This window comes from Mobula birostris, chromosome 16, assembly GCF_030028105.1.
Source record: "Mobula birostris isolate sMobBir1 chromosome 16, sMobBir1.hap1, whole genome shotgun sequence".
Taxonomy (NCBI): Eukaryota; Metazoa; Chordata; class Chondrichthyes; order Myliobatiformes; family Myliobatidae; genus Mobula; species Mobula birostris.
The window spans coordinates 5,082,408-5,094,858 of NC_092385.1; the positions used below are offsets into that span (position 1 = coordinate 5,082,408).

Consider the following 12,451-nt stretch of genomic DNA (forward strand, 5'->3'; position numbering starts at 1 on the left):
TGAATGCCAGGTTGTTGCTGCCGCACCACTCCACTAGTTGGCATATCTCACTCCTGTATGCCCTCTCTTCACCACCTGAGGCTTTACCAACAATGGTTGTATTATCAGCAAATCTATAGATGGTATTTGAGCTATGACTAGCCACACAGTTATGTGTATATAGAGAATAGAGCAGTGGACTAAGCACACACCCCTGAGGTGCACCAATGTTGATCGTCAGTGAGGAGAATATGTTATCACCAATCCACACAGATTGTGGTCTTCTGGTTAGGAAGTCGAGGATCCAATTGCAGAGGGAGGTACAGAGGCCCAGGTTCTGCAACTTCTCAATCAGGTTTGTGAGAATGATGGTATTAAATGCCGAACTATAGTCAATGAACAGCATCCTAACGTAGGTGTTTGTGTTGTCCAGGTGGTCTGAAGCCTTGTGGAGAGCCATTGAGATTGCATCTGCCATTGACCTATTGTGGCGACAGGCAAATTGCAGCGTGTCCAGGTCCTTACTGAGGCAGGAGTTCAGTCTAGTCATGACCAACCTCTCAAAGCATTTCATCACTGTCAATGTGAGTGCTATCGGGCAATAGTCATTAAGGCAGCCCACATTATTCTTCTTAGGAACTCGTATAATTGTTGCCTTTTTGCGGTAAGTGGGAACTGCTGCCCAGAGCAGTGAGAGGTTGAAAACTCAATGTAGGACTGCCTAAGGGACTCCAGCTCTGGATTTTTCCCTTGGGGTTTACTCCTGAAGCCTTCCCCATGAGTGGGTATTGCCACAAGGCAGCAGAGGATTGAGATCAAAGTTTTCCTTCTCCAAGGTGAATTGCCAAATGCAGCTAATGAGTCCCATCTGCCTGAAGCGACTGGTTTTGAGAACCCCACCCTTGCCCCTTCTCCTGTCAGTAGACATGGTTCTGCCCAGCTTAATAGCTAAGCTCACGTGAAGGCCAGGAGCTGGATTGTCAGAGGCTGTTTGAGGTGCACGCCATTGAGAGCATGTAATAGGTAGCGGGAGCTTGTCCCCATTACCACCGCTGTCTATAACAACCTTAAGGAACCATTATAAATTACAATAAGAAATATATTAAAAAATAACAAATAGTGCAAAAGGAGAATGAGATAGTGAGGTAGTGTTCATGAGTTCATGGACCATTCATAAATCTGACGGTAGTGGGAAAGGATCTGTTCCTAAAACGTTGACTGCGGGTTTTCAGGCTCCTCTATCTCCACTCGATGGTAGTAGTGAGAAGGGGACATGTCCTGGATGGCAGGAGTCCTCAATGATGGATGCTGCAATCCTGAGGCACTGCCTTTTGAAGATGTCCTCGATGGTGGAGAGATTAGTTGCCATGATGGAGCTGGCAAACTTTACTACCGTTTGCAGCTTTTTCTGATCCTTTGCATTGATGCCTCCATACCAGACAGTGATGCAACCAGTTAGAATGCTCTCCAGAGTATATCTGCAAAAATTTGCTGGAGTCCTTGGTGACATATCAAATCTCCTCAAATTCCAAATGAAGAATAGCTGCTGCCGTGCCTTTGTAGTTATTGCATCAATATGTTGGGCCTAGGACAGATCTTAGACCATTATACCATAAGATATGGGAGCAGAAGTAGGCCAATTGGCCCATCGAGTCTGCTCTGCCATTCAATCTTGGGCTGATCCAATGCTTCCAGTCATCCCCACTCCCCTGCCTTCTCCCCATACCCTTTCATGCCCTGGCTAATCAAGAACCTATCTATCTCTGCCTTAAATACACCCAATGACTTGGCCTCCACATCCGCTCAAGGCAACAAATTCCACAGACTTATCACCCTCTGACTAAAATAATTTCTCTTCATCTCTGTTCTAAATCATCGTCCTTCAATCCTGAACTCATGGCCTCTTGTCCCAGACTCCCCTACCATGGGAAATAACTTTGCCATATCTAATCTGTTCAGGCCTTTTAGCATTCGGAATGTTTGTATGAGATCCCCCCTCATTCTCTTGAACTCCAGGGAATACAGCCCAAGAGCTGCCAGACGTTCCTCATATGGTAACCCTTTCATTCCTGGAATCATTCTTGTGAATCTCCTCTGAACCCTCTCCAATGTCAGTATATCCTTTCTAAAATAAGGAGCCCAAAACTGCACACAATACTCCAAGAGTGGTCTCACAAGTGCCTTATGGAGCCTCAACATCACATCCCTGCTCTTATATTCTATACCTCTAAAAATGAATGCCAACATTGCATTCGCCTTCTTCACAACCGACTCAACCAATTTCTACCGTCAAAAAAAGTCCCAGGCTATCTACCCTGTCAGTACCTGTCATCATTTTAAGAACTTCTATCAGATCACCCCTCATCCTCTGAGGCTCCAGTGAAAATCATCAAAGCTTGTCCAATCTCTCCTTATGTTAGTTAATTCCTATAACCATCATAGAATCAAAGAAAGGCCACACCCAACAGTGCTGCCAAGCAACCAGTATGCAAGACAACAAACTGTGCAAATACAAAAAGGAAGAAAAAAAAGTAATAATAAATCAATAAGCAATAAATATCTAGTACTCAAGATGAAAGGTCCTTGAAAGTGAGCCCGTAGGTTGTGGGAACAGTTCAGTGAAGTTGAGTGAAGTTAGCCCCTCTGGTCCAAGAGCCTGATGGTTGAGGGGTAGTAACTGTTCCTGAATCTGATAGTGTGAGTGCCGAGGCTCTTCTACCTTCTGCCCGATGGCAGCAGTGAGAAGAGAGCACGGCCTGGGTAGTGGGGATCCCTGATACTGCTTTCCTGCAACAGTGTTCCATGTAGATGTGTTCAGTTGGTGGGGAGGCTTTACCCATGATGGACTGGGTCATATCCACTACATTTTGTAGGATTTTCCGATCAAGGGCATTGGTGTTTCTAGTGAAGCTCTTCCGCATGCTCTCCAAAGCCTCCACATCCTTCCTATAATATAAAGAGCAGAACTCTACACAATTCTCCAAGTGTGGCTTAGCCACCTCTCCCTCCCCCGCCCTCATACCTGCAACTGATCTGTATCCTGCAGAGGGGTATAGTCTCAGCCAGTTCCGTCATGGGCACCACCTTCCCCACCACCATGGACACCTTCAAGGTGCAGTGCTTCAAGAAGGCAGCATCCATCATTAAGGACCTCTTCTCATTGCTACCATCTGCGAGGAGGTACAGGAGCCTGAAGACCCACAGACATTGATTTAGAAACAGCTTCTTCCCCTCCACCATCAGATTTCTGAATGGTCCATAAATCCATGAAGGTGACCCCTTTGTTTCCCTTTTTTGATAAACCATTTATTTTGTAATTTACAGTAATTTTACATCTTTGCACTGTACTGCTGCCACAAAATACCAAATTTCATATTGTAAAGGATAGATTATAAACCTGATTCTGATGGCAAAAACTGAAAGGTGATAGGTAGAAGTGACAAAGGGTCGAAGAAGATGGAATCTGATAGGAGAGGACAATGGAGCATGGAACAAGTGGAGGGGGTGGGGAGGGAAAGAGTTTGTGTGTGATGGGCAGATGGAGATAGTGGACGATGGGAAGAGATAGGAGACAGTTGAATCAAGAGGAATGAGAAAAAAAAAATCAAAATGGAGGAAAAGGGACAGAGGGGAGTGGTTACTGGAGGTTTGAGAATTCCACATTCATGCTGCCAGATTAGAGACTGCACAGGAGGAGGAAGATTAGGTGCTGTTCCTATAATTTGCAGTTACCCTCAGCCTAACAGAGGAGGAGGCCATGAACGGACATGTTGGCTCGGAATGGGGACTGCAATTAAGATGGAGATCCCAGCTAGCAGGTAGGTGGAGCAAAAATGCTCAACGAAGCTGGATCTGGGTTGGTTGAATCTAGACAGGTCGCAAATGCAACAACAGCTGGTGTTGGAAAAGAGGCAATGTAAGAGAGCCTCTGCTCCATGTTCAAGGGCCACCGTTGCAGATGTGGGACAACCGTGGACGGGTGAGATGTTCTGCTGGATGTTGGGCTGGAAGACCAGTGTGGACGAAGGCTAGTGGCTCCACTAGGGTTAACGAGCTGTCGACAGGTTCCAGAGTTTGAATTCTATGCAGGCGGGAGGAAGGGAGGTCTGATTAATCAGAGAGACTGCAGTTTGAGGCCTAGTGTTCAGGGTCCTGTCAACAGCAAGTCCAGAGTTTGACGCCTAGTATTCGATGATCAGTGGATTCCCCTTGGTGGGTGCCAAGGAGCGAGACCAGAGGGTCAAATCAGAATTCCAGAAGCTGAGGTTCATTGTCCGGAGCCCAGGTCTGCGAATCTCTGCAATCGAAGGCCTAATGTCTGTGTGTCCAAATCTGAGACCACTGGAGGTGGGAGGCCCGAAAAGGCAAACTGTCTTGGGATTAGAGGACTGTTTATGTGCGTGGATGAGAGGGAGGGACGGGGCTTGTTTTGCTGTTGTTGTGTTTAGTGTTTTGCTGCTGAGCATTGTGGGTATGCTATGATGACGCAGGAATGTGTGATGTCACTCACAGGCTGCCCCCAGCACACTCTTGTCTGTCTTTGGTTTTGATGCAAGTGACGCAATTTACAGTATGTTTTGATGCACAGATGATAAAAAAATTTGAAACCTGAATTTTGATGAAAAATACATTCGTGAGCTTTACTTTTCTTAGATATTTGCTGTTCCGCTGGTATTTCTTCTCCCATCTATTTCTTCCAGGGCGATGCTGATGATAGTACATGGTGCAGGCGAGCACAGTGGTTACTATAGCGACTTCACCTCAATTTTCACTGACATGTCCTTGTTTGTATTTGCACACGATCACTGTAAGTATTTACGATTATAAGCAGCATAGACAGTCACAATCTTTTCCCTCAGCATAGAAAAGTCTGACCCCAGAGGACGGACTTTTAAGGTGAGAAAGGGGGGGTTTAAAGAGGGTGTGAAGGGCAATTTTTTTTAATGCAGAGAGTACAAGGGATCTAAAATGGGTTACCAGGGGTAGTAGTGGAAGCAGGCAGTTTTGTGGAGTTTAAGAACATAAGACATAGGAGCAGAATTAGGCTATTCAGCCCATTGACACAGTTCTGGCATGCGATCATGGCAAATTTATTTTCCCTCTCAATCCCATTCTCCTTCCTTCTCCCCATAACTTTTGATGCCCCATTTAATCAAGAACCTATCGACCTCTCCTTTACCCAATGACTTGGCCTCCACAACAGTCTGTGGCAATGAATTCCACAGACTCACCACACTCTAGCTAAAGAAATTCCTCCTTATCTCCATTCAAAAGGGATGTCCTTGTATCCTGAGTCTGTGCCCTCTGGTCCTAGACTCTCTCACTATTGGAAATCACTACTCCCCATCCACTCTATCTAGGCCTTTCAAAATTCACCGAGTTTACACCTTTTAGGAGCTGGTGGTAGACCTGAGGAGAGCTAAGGCACCAGTGACCCCTGTTTCCATCCAGGGGGTCAGTGTGGACTTGGTGGAGGATTACAAATACCTGGGGATACGAATTGACAATAAACTGGACTGGTCAAAGAACATTGAGGCTGTCTACAAGAAGGGTCAGAGACGTCTCTATTTCCTGAGGAGACTGAGGTCCTTTAACATCTGTCGGACGATGCTGAGGATGTTCTACGAGTCTGTGGTGGCCAGTGCTATCATGTTTGCTGTTGTGTGCTGGGGCAGCAGGCTGAGGGTAGCAGACACCAACAGAGTCAACAAACTCATTCGTAAGGCCAGTGACGTTGTGGGGATGGAACTGGACTCTCTGACGGTGGTGTCTGAAAAGAGGATGCTGTCCAAGTTGCATGCCATCTTGGACAACGTCTCCCATCCACTACATAATGTATTGGTTGGGCACAGGAGTACATTCAGCCAGAGACTCATTCCACCGAGATGCAACACAGATCGTCATAGGAAGTCATTCCTGCCTGTGGCCATCAAACTTTACAACTCCTCCCTTGGAGGGTCAGACACCCTGAGCCAATAGGCTGGTCCTGGACTTATTTCCTGGCATAATTTACATATTACTATTTAATTATTTATTGTGCAACTGTAACAAAAACCAATTTCCCCCGGGATCAATAAAGTATGACTATGACTATGTTTCGATGAGATCCCCCCCTCATTCCTTTAAACTCCAGTGAATACAGGGCCAGAGCCATTAAACACTCCTCATATGTTAACCCTTTTACTCCTGGGATCATTTTTGCAACCTCCTCTGGATTCTCTCCAATGTCAGCACATTCTTTTTTAGATATGGGGCCCAACACTGCTGTGGTCTGACTGATGATCATGTTTCTGATCAGTATGAGGGGAATAGACGATACGTAGGAGGCAGGACACTTAGTATAAATTGGCTTCAATATGGGTGCAACATCGTGGGCGGAATGGCCTGTACAGAGCTGTGCTGTTCTATATTCTGTGTAAGTAGAGTCTTCGTCTGGTAACACCAGCGTGAGATTCCAGCAGGAAGGTGTTTACAAGCAGAGGCTGCTTCCAGTTGCTTTCTGCCTCCGCACTACAGAGATGAAAGATGAGTTTTATTTTGTCACGTGTATATCAAAACATCAAAATGATTGTGGAATGCGTCATTTGCACCGACGACGTTCACAGTGTCCCCTGGCAGGACTGGACCCAGGAGCAGAGGAACGGCAGAATCTGTCACGGTGAGTGCCGGCAACGACTGAACCCAGGAGTGGAGGAACGTCAGACGCCCCACGAAGAGACAGAAAGAAGAGGCTATACCCAGCAATACCAACAGAACATCAGAGGCACGCACGAGGCAAACCATTCACCCCAAACACAAGGAGTCTGCCAAAGTGCTAATTGAGAGTTCCCTTTAAATAATCATAGACTGTGGGAAACCTGTACCAGTCACAATTAACTTGACCAGATTAAACAGAAAATACAAGGGTTTAATGACTCTCAAAAAGACAACAACTAGTAAATGCAGGTACTCGAGAAACCTGGAAGCCCAGCGCTGGAGGCCTGCTGCGCTCATGTCAACGACAGAAACAATCTGAGGAGGTGCTGGGGGCAGCCCCCAAGTGTCACCATGCTTCCGGTGCCAACAGCATGCCCACTATGTACGGACCCTAACCTGTACGTTGTTGGAATATGGGAGGAAACTGGAGCACCTGGAGGAAACCCAAGCAGTCACGGGGAGAATGTACAACCACCTTGCAGGTAGTGGTGGGAATTGAACCTGGATCGTTAGCTCAGTAAAACATTGCGCTGACCACGACGCTGACTGTGCTGCAAGAGGATTACACCAAATTATTGCCTTCACCGTCATTTTCACATCCTTGTTCCTCCATAAATAACAATAATAAATCTGAGCGGACAAGATGTCGACAAGGAAGCATTGAACGCCTGGCTCAGAGTTGGAAACTTCTTCCCAGAAACAGAAGGGTTCCTTGTGGCAGTACAGGACCAGGTCATTACCACAAAAAGTTATTAAAATACACAATAGAAGGCCAACAAATTCAAGATGATAAATGTAGAAAATACCAAGAGAGACCAGAAACAATCCAACACATTACAGGATCCTGCAGCAGTTTAACTCAATCTGATTACTTACACAGGCACAATCAAGTGGCAAATATCTTTCACCAAAATCTTGCTTTAAAATACAAACTCATAAAAGACGTCATACTTCACTATAAATACAAGGCTGATCCAGTTTTAGGGTTAGAGTCCCACAAATTATATTACAACTGATCCATTATTACAGATAGCACAATCCATAATAACCTTCTGTATATAATATTACAGATAAATAAGCAAGAACAACTTAATTAATAGATACCGCCTTTCCAAATCACATAACATACAGAAATCAATAAATGAAAAACACCAGAAATATGCTGAATTAGAAGAGGAAGCTCAAAGACTTTGGAACATGAACAGAGTACACATTGTCCCAGTAGTAATATCTGTAACTGGTGTCATCCCAAAGCCATCACACAATAGCATTAAACAATTAGGCCTGCACAGCAATATCTATGTAAATCTTCAGAAAGCCACAATACTAAACACCACTAAAACAGTCTGAAAATTCCTAGCAATTGACAAATGAGTGTGCTTGGCTATGCCCATACTTCAGGTTTTACCAGCTTGAGCTGAGAAAAAATAAAACCAATAATAATAACATTTATAAATCACTTTTTAGACAGACGATGTAATTCAAAGTGCTTTACAATGGGATAAAATGCAAACATGAAAATAAAAGACAAGAAGGTGTTCGTTAAAAACAAGGTTAAATAAATAAGTTTTGAGCCAGTGACCATAAGACATTACAGCAGCATTACACCATTTGGCCCATCAAATCTGCTCCACCATTTCATCATGGCTGATCCATTTCCTTCTCAACTCCATTCTCCTGCCTTCTCCCAATAACCTTTCATGCCCTTTCAACCTCCAACTTAAATCCACCCAGTGACCTGGCCTCCACAGCCACCTGTAGCAATGAATTCCACAGATTTGCCATCTTCTGGCTAAAGAAATTCCTCCTCTTCTCTGTTCTAAATGGATGCCTATCTATTTTGAGGCTGTGCCCTCTGGTCCTAGACTCCCCCACCAAAGGAAACATACTCTTCACATCCACTCTATCAAGGCCTTTCTACATTTGATAGCTTTCAATGAGATCTCCCCTCATTCTTCTAAATTCCAACGAGTAAAGGCCTAGCAATCACTCTTCATACGATAAACCACATCAACCAATTCAGGCATATTTATTACCATATGACTATCAGGTTCCTAAACCAGCATGGATAACTTCAATGATCACCTCTCTGATCTGATTCCACAACCTACAGACTCACTTTCAAGGACTGTTAACAGCTCATGTTCTCAGTATTATTTTTGATTTGCCCAACTTGTCTTCTTTTGCACATTGGTTGTTTGTCAGAGAGGGTCAGCAAAAGGGTTCATGAACTAAGTAGCAAACTTGCACTTTTCCATTTGAACCTTGTAACCCAATGAACTTTTGTAGCCCATTGTCCTAAGTTTAGACCTGCAAACAACAGCCAGTCTTTCACAATCAGGATGCAGCACTGAGAGGAGATGGCAAAAAGAGGAACTTGCACTCATATGATTAAGCCTCTTGTCTGTACAATGATTAAAAATATCTTACCTATATCTGCTTGTACATCAGTATAACCTTAACTGAAATTGCTCTGTAACTCAGAGCCTTGCACATTTCTGCAGGCGCTCCGTGACATCAGGCTGAATAAAGGTATCACAACTTGAGGTCTGGTCTCTGGAGTCAGTTTTCTTCAACGGTACAGTTTTTCGTAAATTCCGTAGTTCTGTTTTCCCCTGTAAGTGCCTGCAAGATGCTGAATCTTAAGGTGGTATATTGTAACATAGAGTATATAAACGTGAATAATAAATTCACTTTGGACTCTGAAATTTGAGCTCTCCTTCCCTCTGTCTAGTACTTCTTGGCTTTTCTTTTTCCATTTGCAGTTGGCCATGGGCAGAGTGAAGGCAAGAGGCTGACTGTGCCTGATTTCAGTATTTACGTCCGTGACTGCCAGCAACACATCGACATGATGAGAGACCGATACCCAACACTGCCCCTGTTCCTGTTGTCGCAATCCTTGGTAAGCAGCTGTTGCTGCAATGGAGATGCAAGAGGGGCTGCAGATGCTGGAATCTGGAGCAACAGCCAAGGTGCTGGATCAGGAAGCATCTGTGTGTGGGGGGTGGTGGGGGCAGGGACAATGGGCAGATCCAAATGAAGGGTCTCAACCAGAAATGTCAACTGTTCATTGCCCTCCACAGATGCTGCCTGACCCACTGAGTTCTTCGAGTATCTGGGTATCTCATGTATCGAGGCACTTTCTACACATTATAGAATCATAGCACACTTTAGCACGGAAACAGGCCCTTTGGCCCATCTAGTCTGTGCCTGTTATTCACTTAGTCCCATTGACCCACACCTGAACCATGGACCGCCATACCGCTCCCATCGTGTACTTACCCAAACTTCTCTTAAGTGTTACAAGCAAAGCTGCATCCACTATTTCCACTGGCAGCTCGTTCAACATTTGCACCCACCCTCTGAGTGAAGAAGATTCCCTCAGGTTCCCTGAAGTATTTTGCCTTTTACCCTCAACCTATGACCTATAGTTCTCATCTCACTCAATCTCAGTGGAAAAAGTCTCCTTTTATAGAAGAACATAAGAAAATAAGAAATAGGAGCAGGAGTAGGCCACCTGGCCTGTTGAGCCTGCTCCACCATTCAATAAGATCATGGCTGATCTGGCCATGGACTCATCTCCACCTACCTGCCTTTTCCCCATAACCCTTAATTCCCCTGCTATGCAAAAACCTGTCCAACCTTGTCTTAAATATACGTAGTGCACTGAGGTAGCCTCCACTGCTTCATTGGGCAGAGAAATGCCCCTCGTTCTATACCCCTCATTATTTTGTATACCCCTATCATATCTCCCCTCTTTCTCCTATACTCCAGGGAGCAATTCAGAATCAGAATCAGGTTTATTATCACCAGCGTGTGTTGTGAGATTTGTTAACTTAGCAGCAGCAGTTCGATGCAATGCATAATATAGAGGAATAAATAAATAAATAAATAACAGTATACTGTATGTATATTGGAGATTAAAAATCATGCAAAAACTGAAATTATATATATTGGAAAAGTGAGGTAGTCTTCACGGGTTCAATGTCCATTTAGGAATCAGATGGTGGATGGGAAGAAGCTGTCCTTGAATCACTGAGTGTGTGTGTGTCTTCAGGCTATTGTACCTCCTACATGATGGTAACAGTGAAAAAAAGGCATGCCCTGAGTGCTGGAGGTCCTTAATAATGGCCACTGCCTTAAGTCCAAACCTACTCAACCTTTATTCAGCCTTTCCCTATAGCTCAAGTCCTCAAGTCTCAGCAACATCCTTATAGATCTTCTCTGCACTCTTTCACTCTTATTGATATCTGTCCTGTAGGTACAGTAGATGACAAGAACTGCACACAATACTCCAACTTTCAACATAACATCCTAACTCCTGTTCTCAATACTTTGGTTTATGAAGGCCAATGCACCAAATGCTCTCTTTATGACGCTGTCTACTGAACCTATGACATCACTTTCAAGGAATTATGGGCCTGTATTCCCAGATCACTCCTTCCATTCACTGTGTAAGTTCTACCTTGCTTTGTCTTCCCAAAGTGCAACAGCTCACATTTGGGGGACAGGGTCACAGTTTGAGGATAAAGGGGAAGCCTTTTAGGACCGAGATTAGGAAAAACTTCTTCACACAGAGAGTGGTGAATCTGTGGAATTCTCTGCCACAGGAAACAGTTGAGGCCAGTTCATTGGCTATATTTAAGAGGGAGTTAGATATGGCCCTTGTGGCTAAAGGGATCAGGCGGTATGGAGGGAAGGCTGGTACAGGGTTCTGAGTTGGATGATCAGCCATGATCATACTGAATGGCGGTGCAGGCTCGAAGGGCCGAATGGCCTACTCCTGCACCTATTTTCTATGTTTCTATGTTTCTATTTGTCTGCATTAAATTCTACCAGTCATTTTTCAGCCCATTTCTCCAGCTGATCCAGTCCCACTGCAAGCTCTGATAAGGTCCCTCAATGTCCACTGCACTCCCAATGGTGTCATTAATATGACTGATATGTAATGGAAGTAAATAAGTCAAGAGTCCTGATGTAGGCTCTTGTCAAATGTTTTTTTCATTTCCACAGATGTGGCCTGACCTGCTGAGATCCTCCAGCATTCTGTGTCTGTTGCTTTGCATTTCCAGCAACTGCAGAATTCCTCATGGTTATGCACTCCTGTGCGGAGGGAGCGACTGGGGTTGTGCTGGTCGGTTCAAGAACTGAGTGGTTGAAGAGGAGTTGCCTGTTCCTGAACCTGCTGCTGTGAGACTTCCGGCTTCTGTACCTCCTGCCTGATGGTAGATGTGAGAGGAAGCCATGGCCCGGCTGGTGGGGATCTCTGATGATGGATGTTGCCTTCTCTAGATGATGGGGAGAGATTGCCCATGATGTATCAGACACAGTCCAATACTCTCTGCAGCACCTTGCATTCCTGCCCATTTGAATTGGCATACCAAACTGTGATGCAGCCAGTCAGGATACTTTTCATAGTCATAGTCATAGTCATACTTTATTGATCCTGGGGGAAATTGGTTTTCATTACAGTTGCACCATAGATAATAAATAGTAATAGAACCATAAATAGTTAAATAGTAGTATGTAAATTATGCCAGTAAATTATGAAATAAGTCCAGGCCAGCCTATTGGCTCAGGGAGTCTGACCCTCCAAGGGAGGAGTTGTAAAGTTTGATGGCCACAGGCAGGAATGACTTCCTATGACGCTCTGTGTTGCATCTCGGTGGAATGAGTCTCTGGCTGAATGTACTCCTGTGCCCAACCAGTCCATTATGTAGTGGATGGGAAACGTTGACCAAGATGGCATGCAACTTAGACAGCATCCACTTTTCAG

At 44.7% G+C, this 12,451-nt stretch overlaps 2 protein-coding genes across 2 annotated transcripts in view; one reads left to right on the top strand and one right to left on the bottom strand.

Moving 5' to 3' along the window:
* The window catches only part of kbtbd12 (kelch repeat and BTB (POZ) domain containing 12), a 64,654-nt gene that overhangs the window by 50,937 nt on the left and 1,266 nt on the right, over window positions 1-12,451 (bottom strand). The window lies entirely within an intron of this gene.
* LOC140211302 (monoglyceride lipase-like) overlaps window positions 1-12,451 on the top strand; it is a 38,230-nt gene that overhangs the window by 1,234 nt on the left and 24,545 nt on the right. Inside the window, exons 2-3 of the mRNA XM_072281011.1 lie at window positions 4,680-4,786; window positions 9,441-9,577. Of these exons, the coding sequence (XP_072137112.1) occupies window positions 4,680-4,786; window positions 9,441-9,577 (244 nt within the window). The remainder of the gene's footprint in view (window positions 1-4,679; window positions 4,787-9,440; window positions 9,578-12,451) is intronic.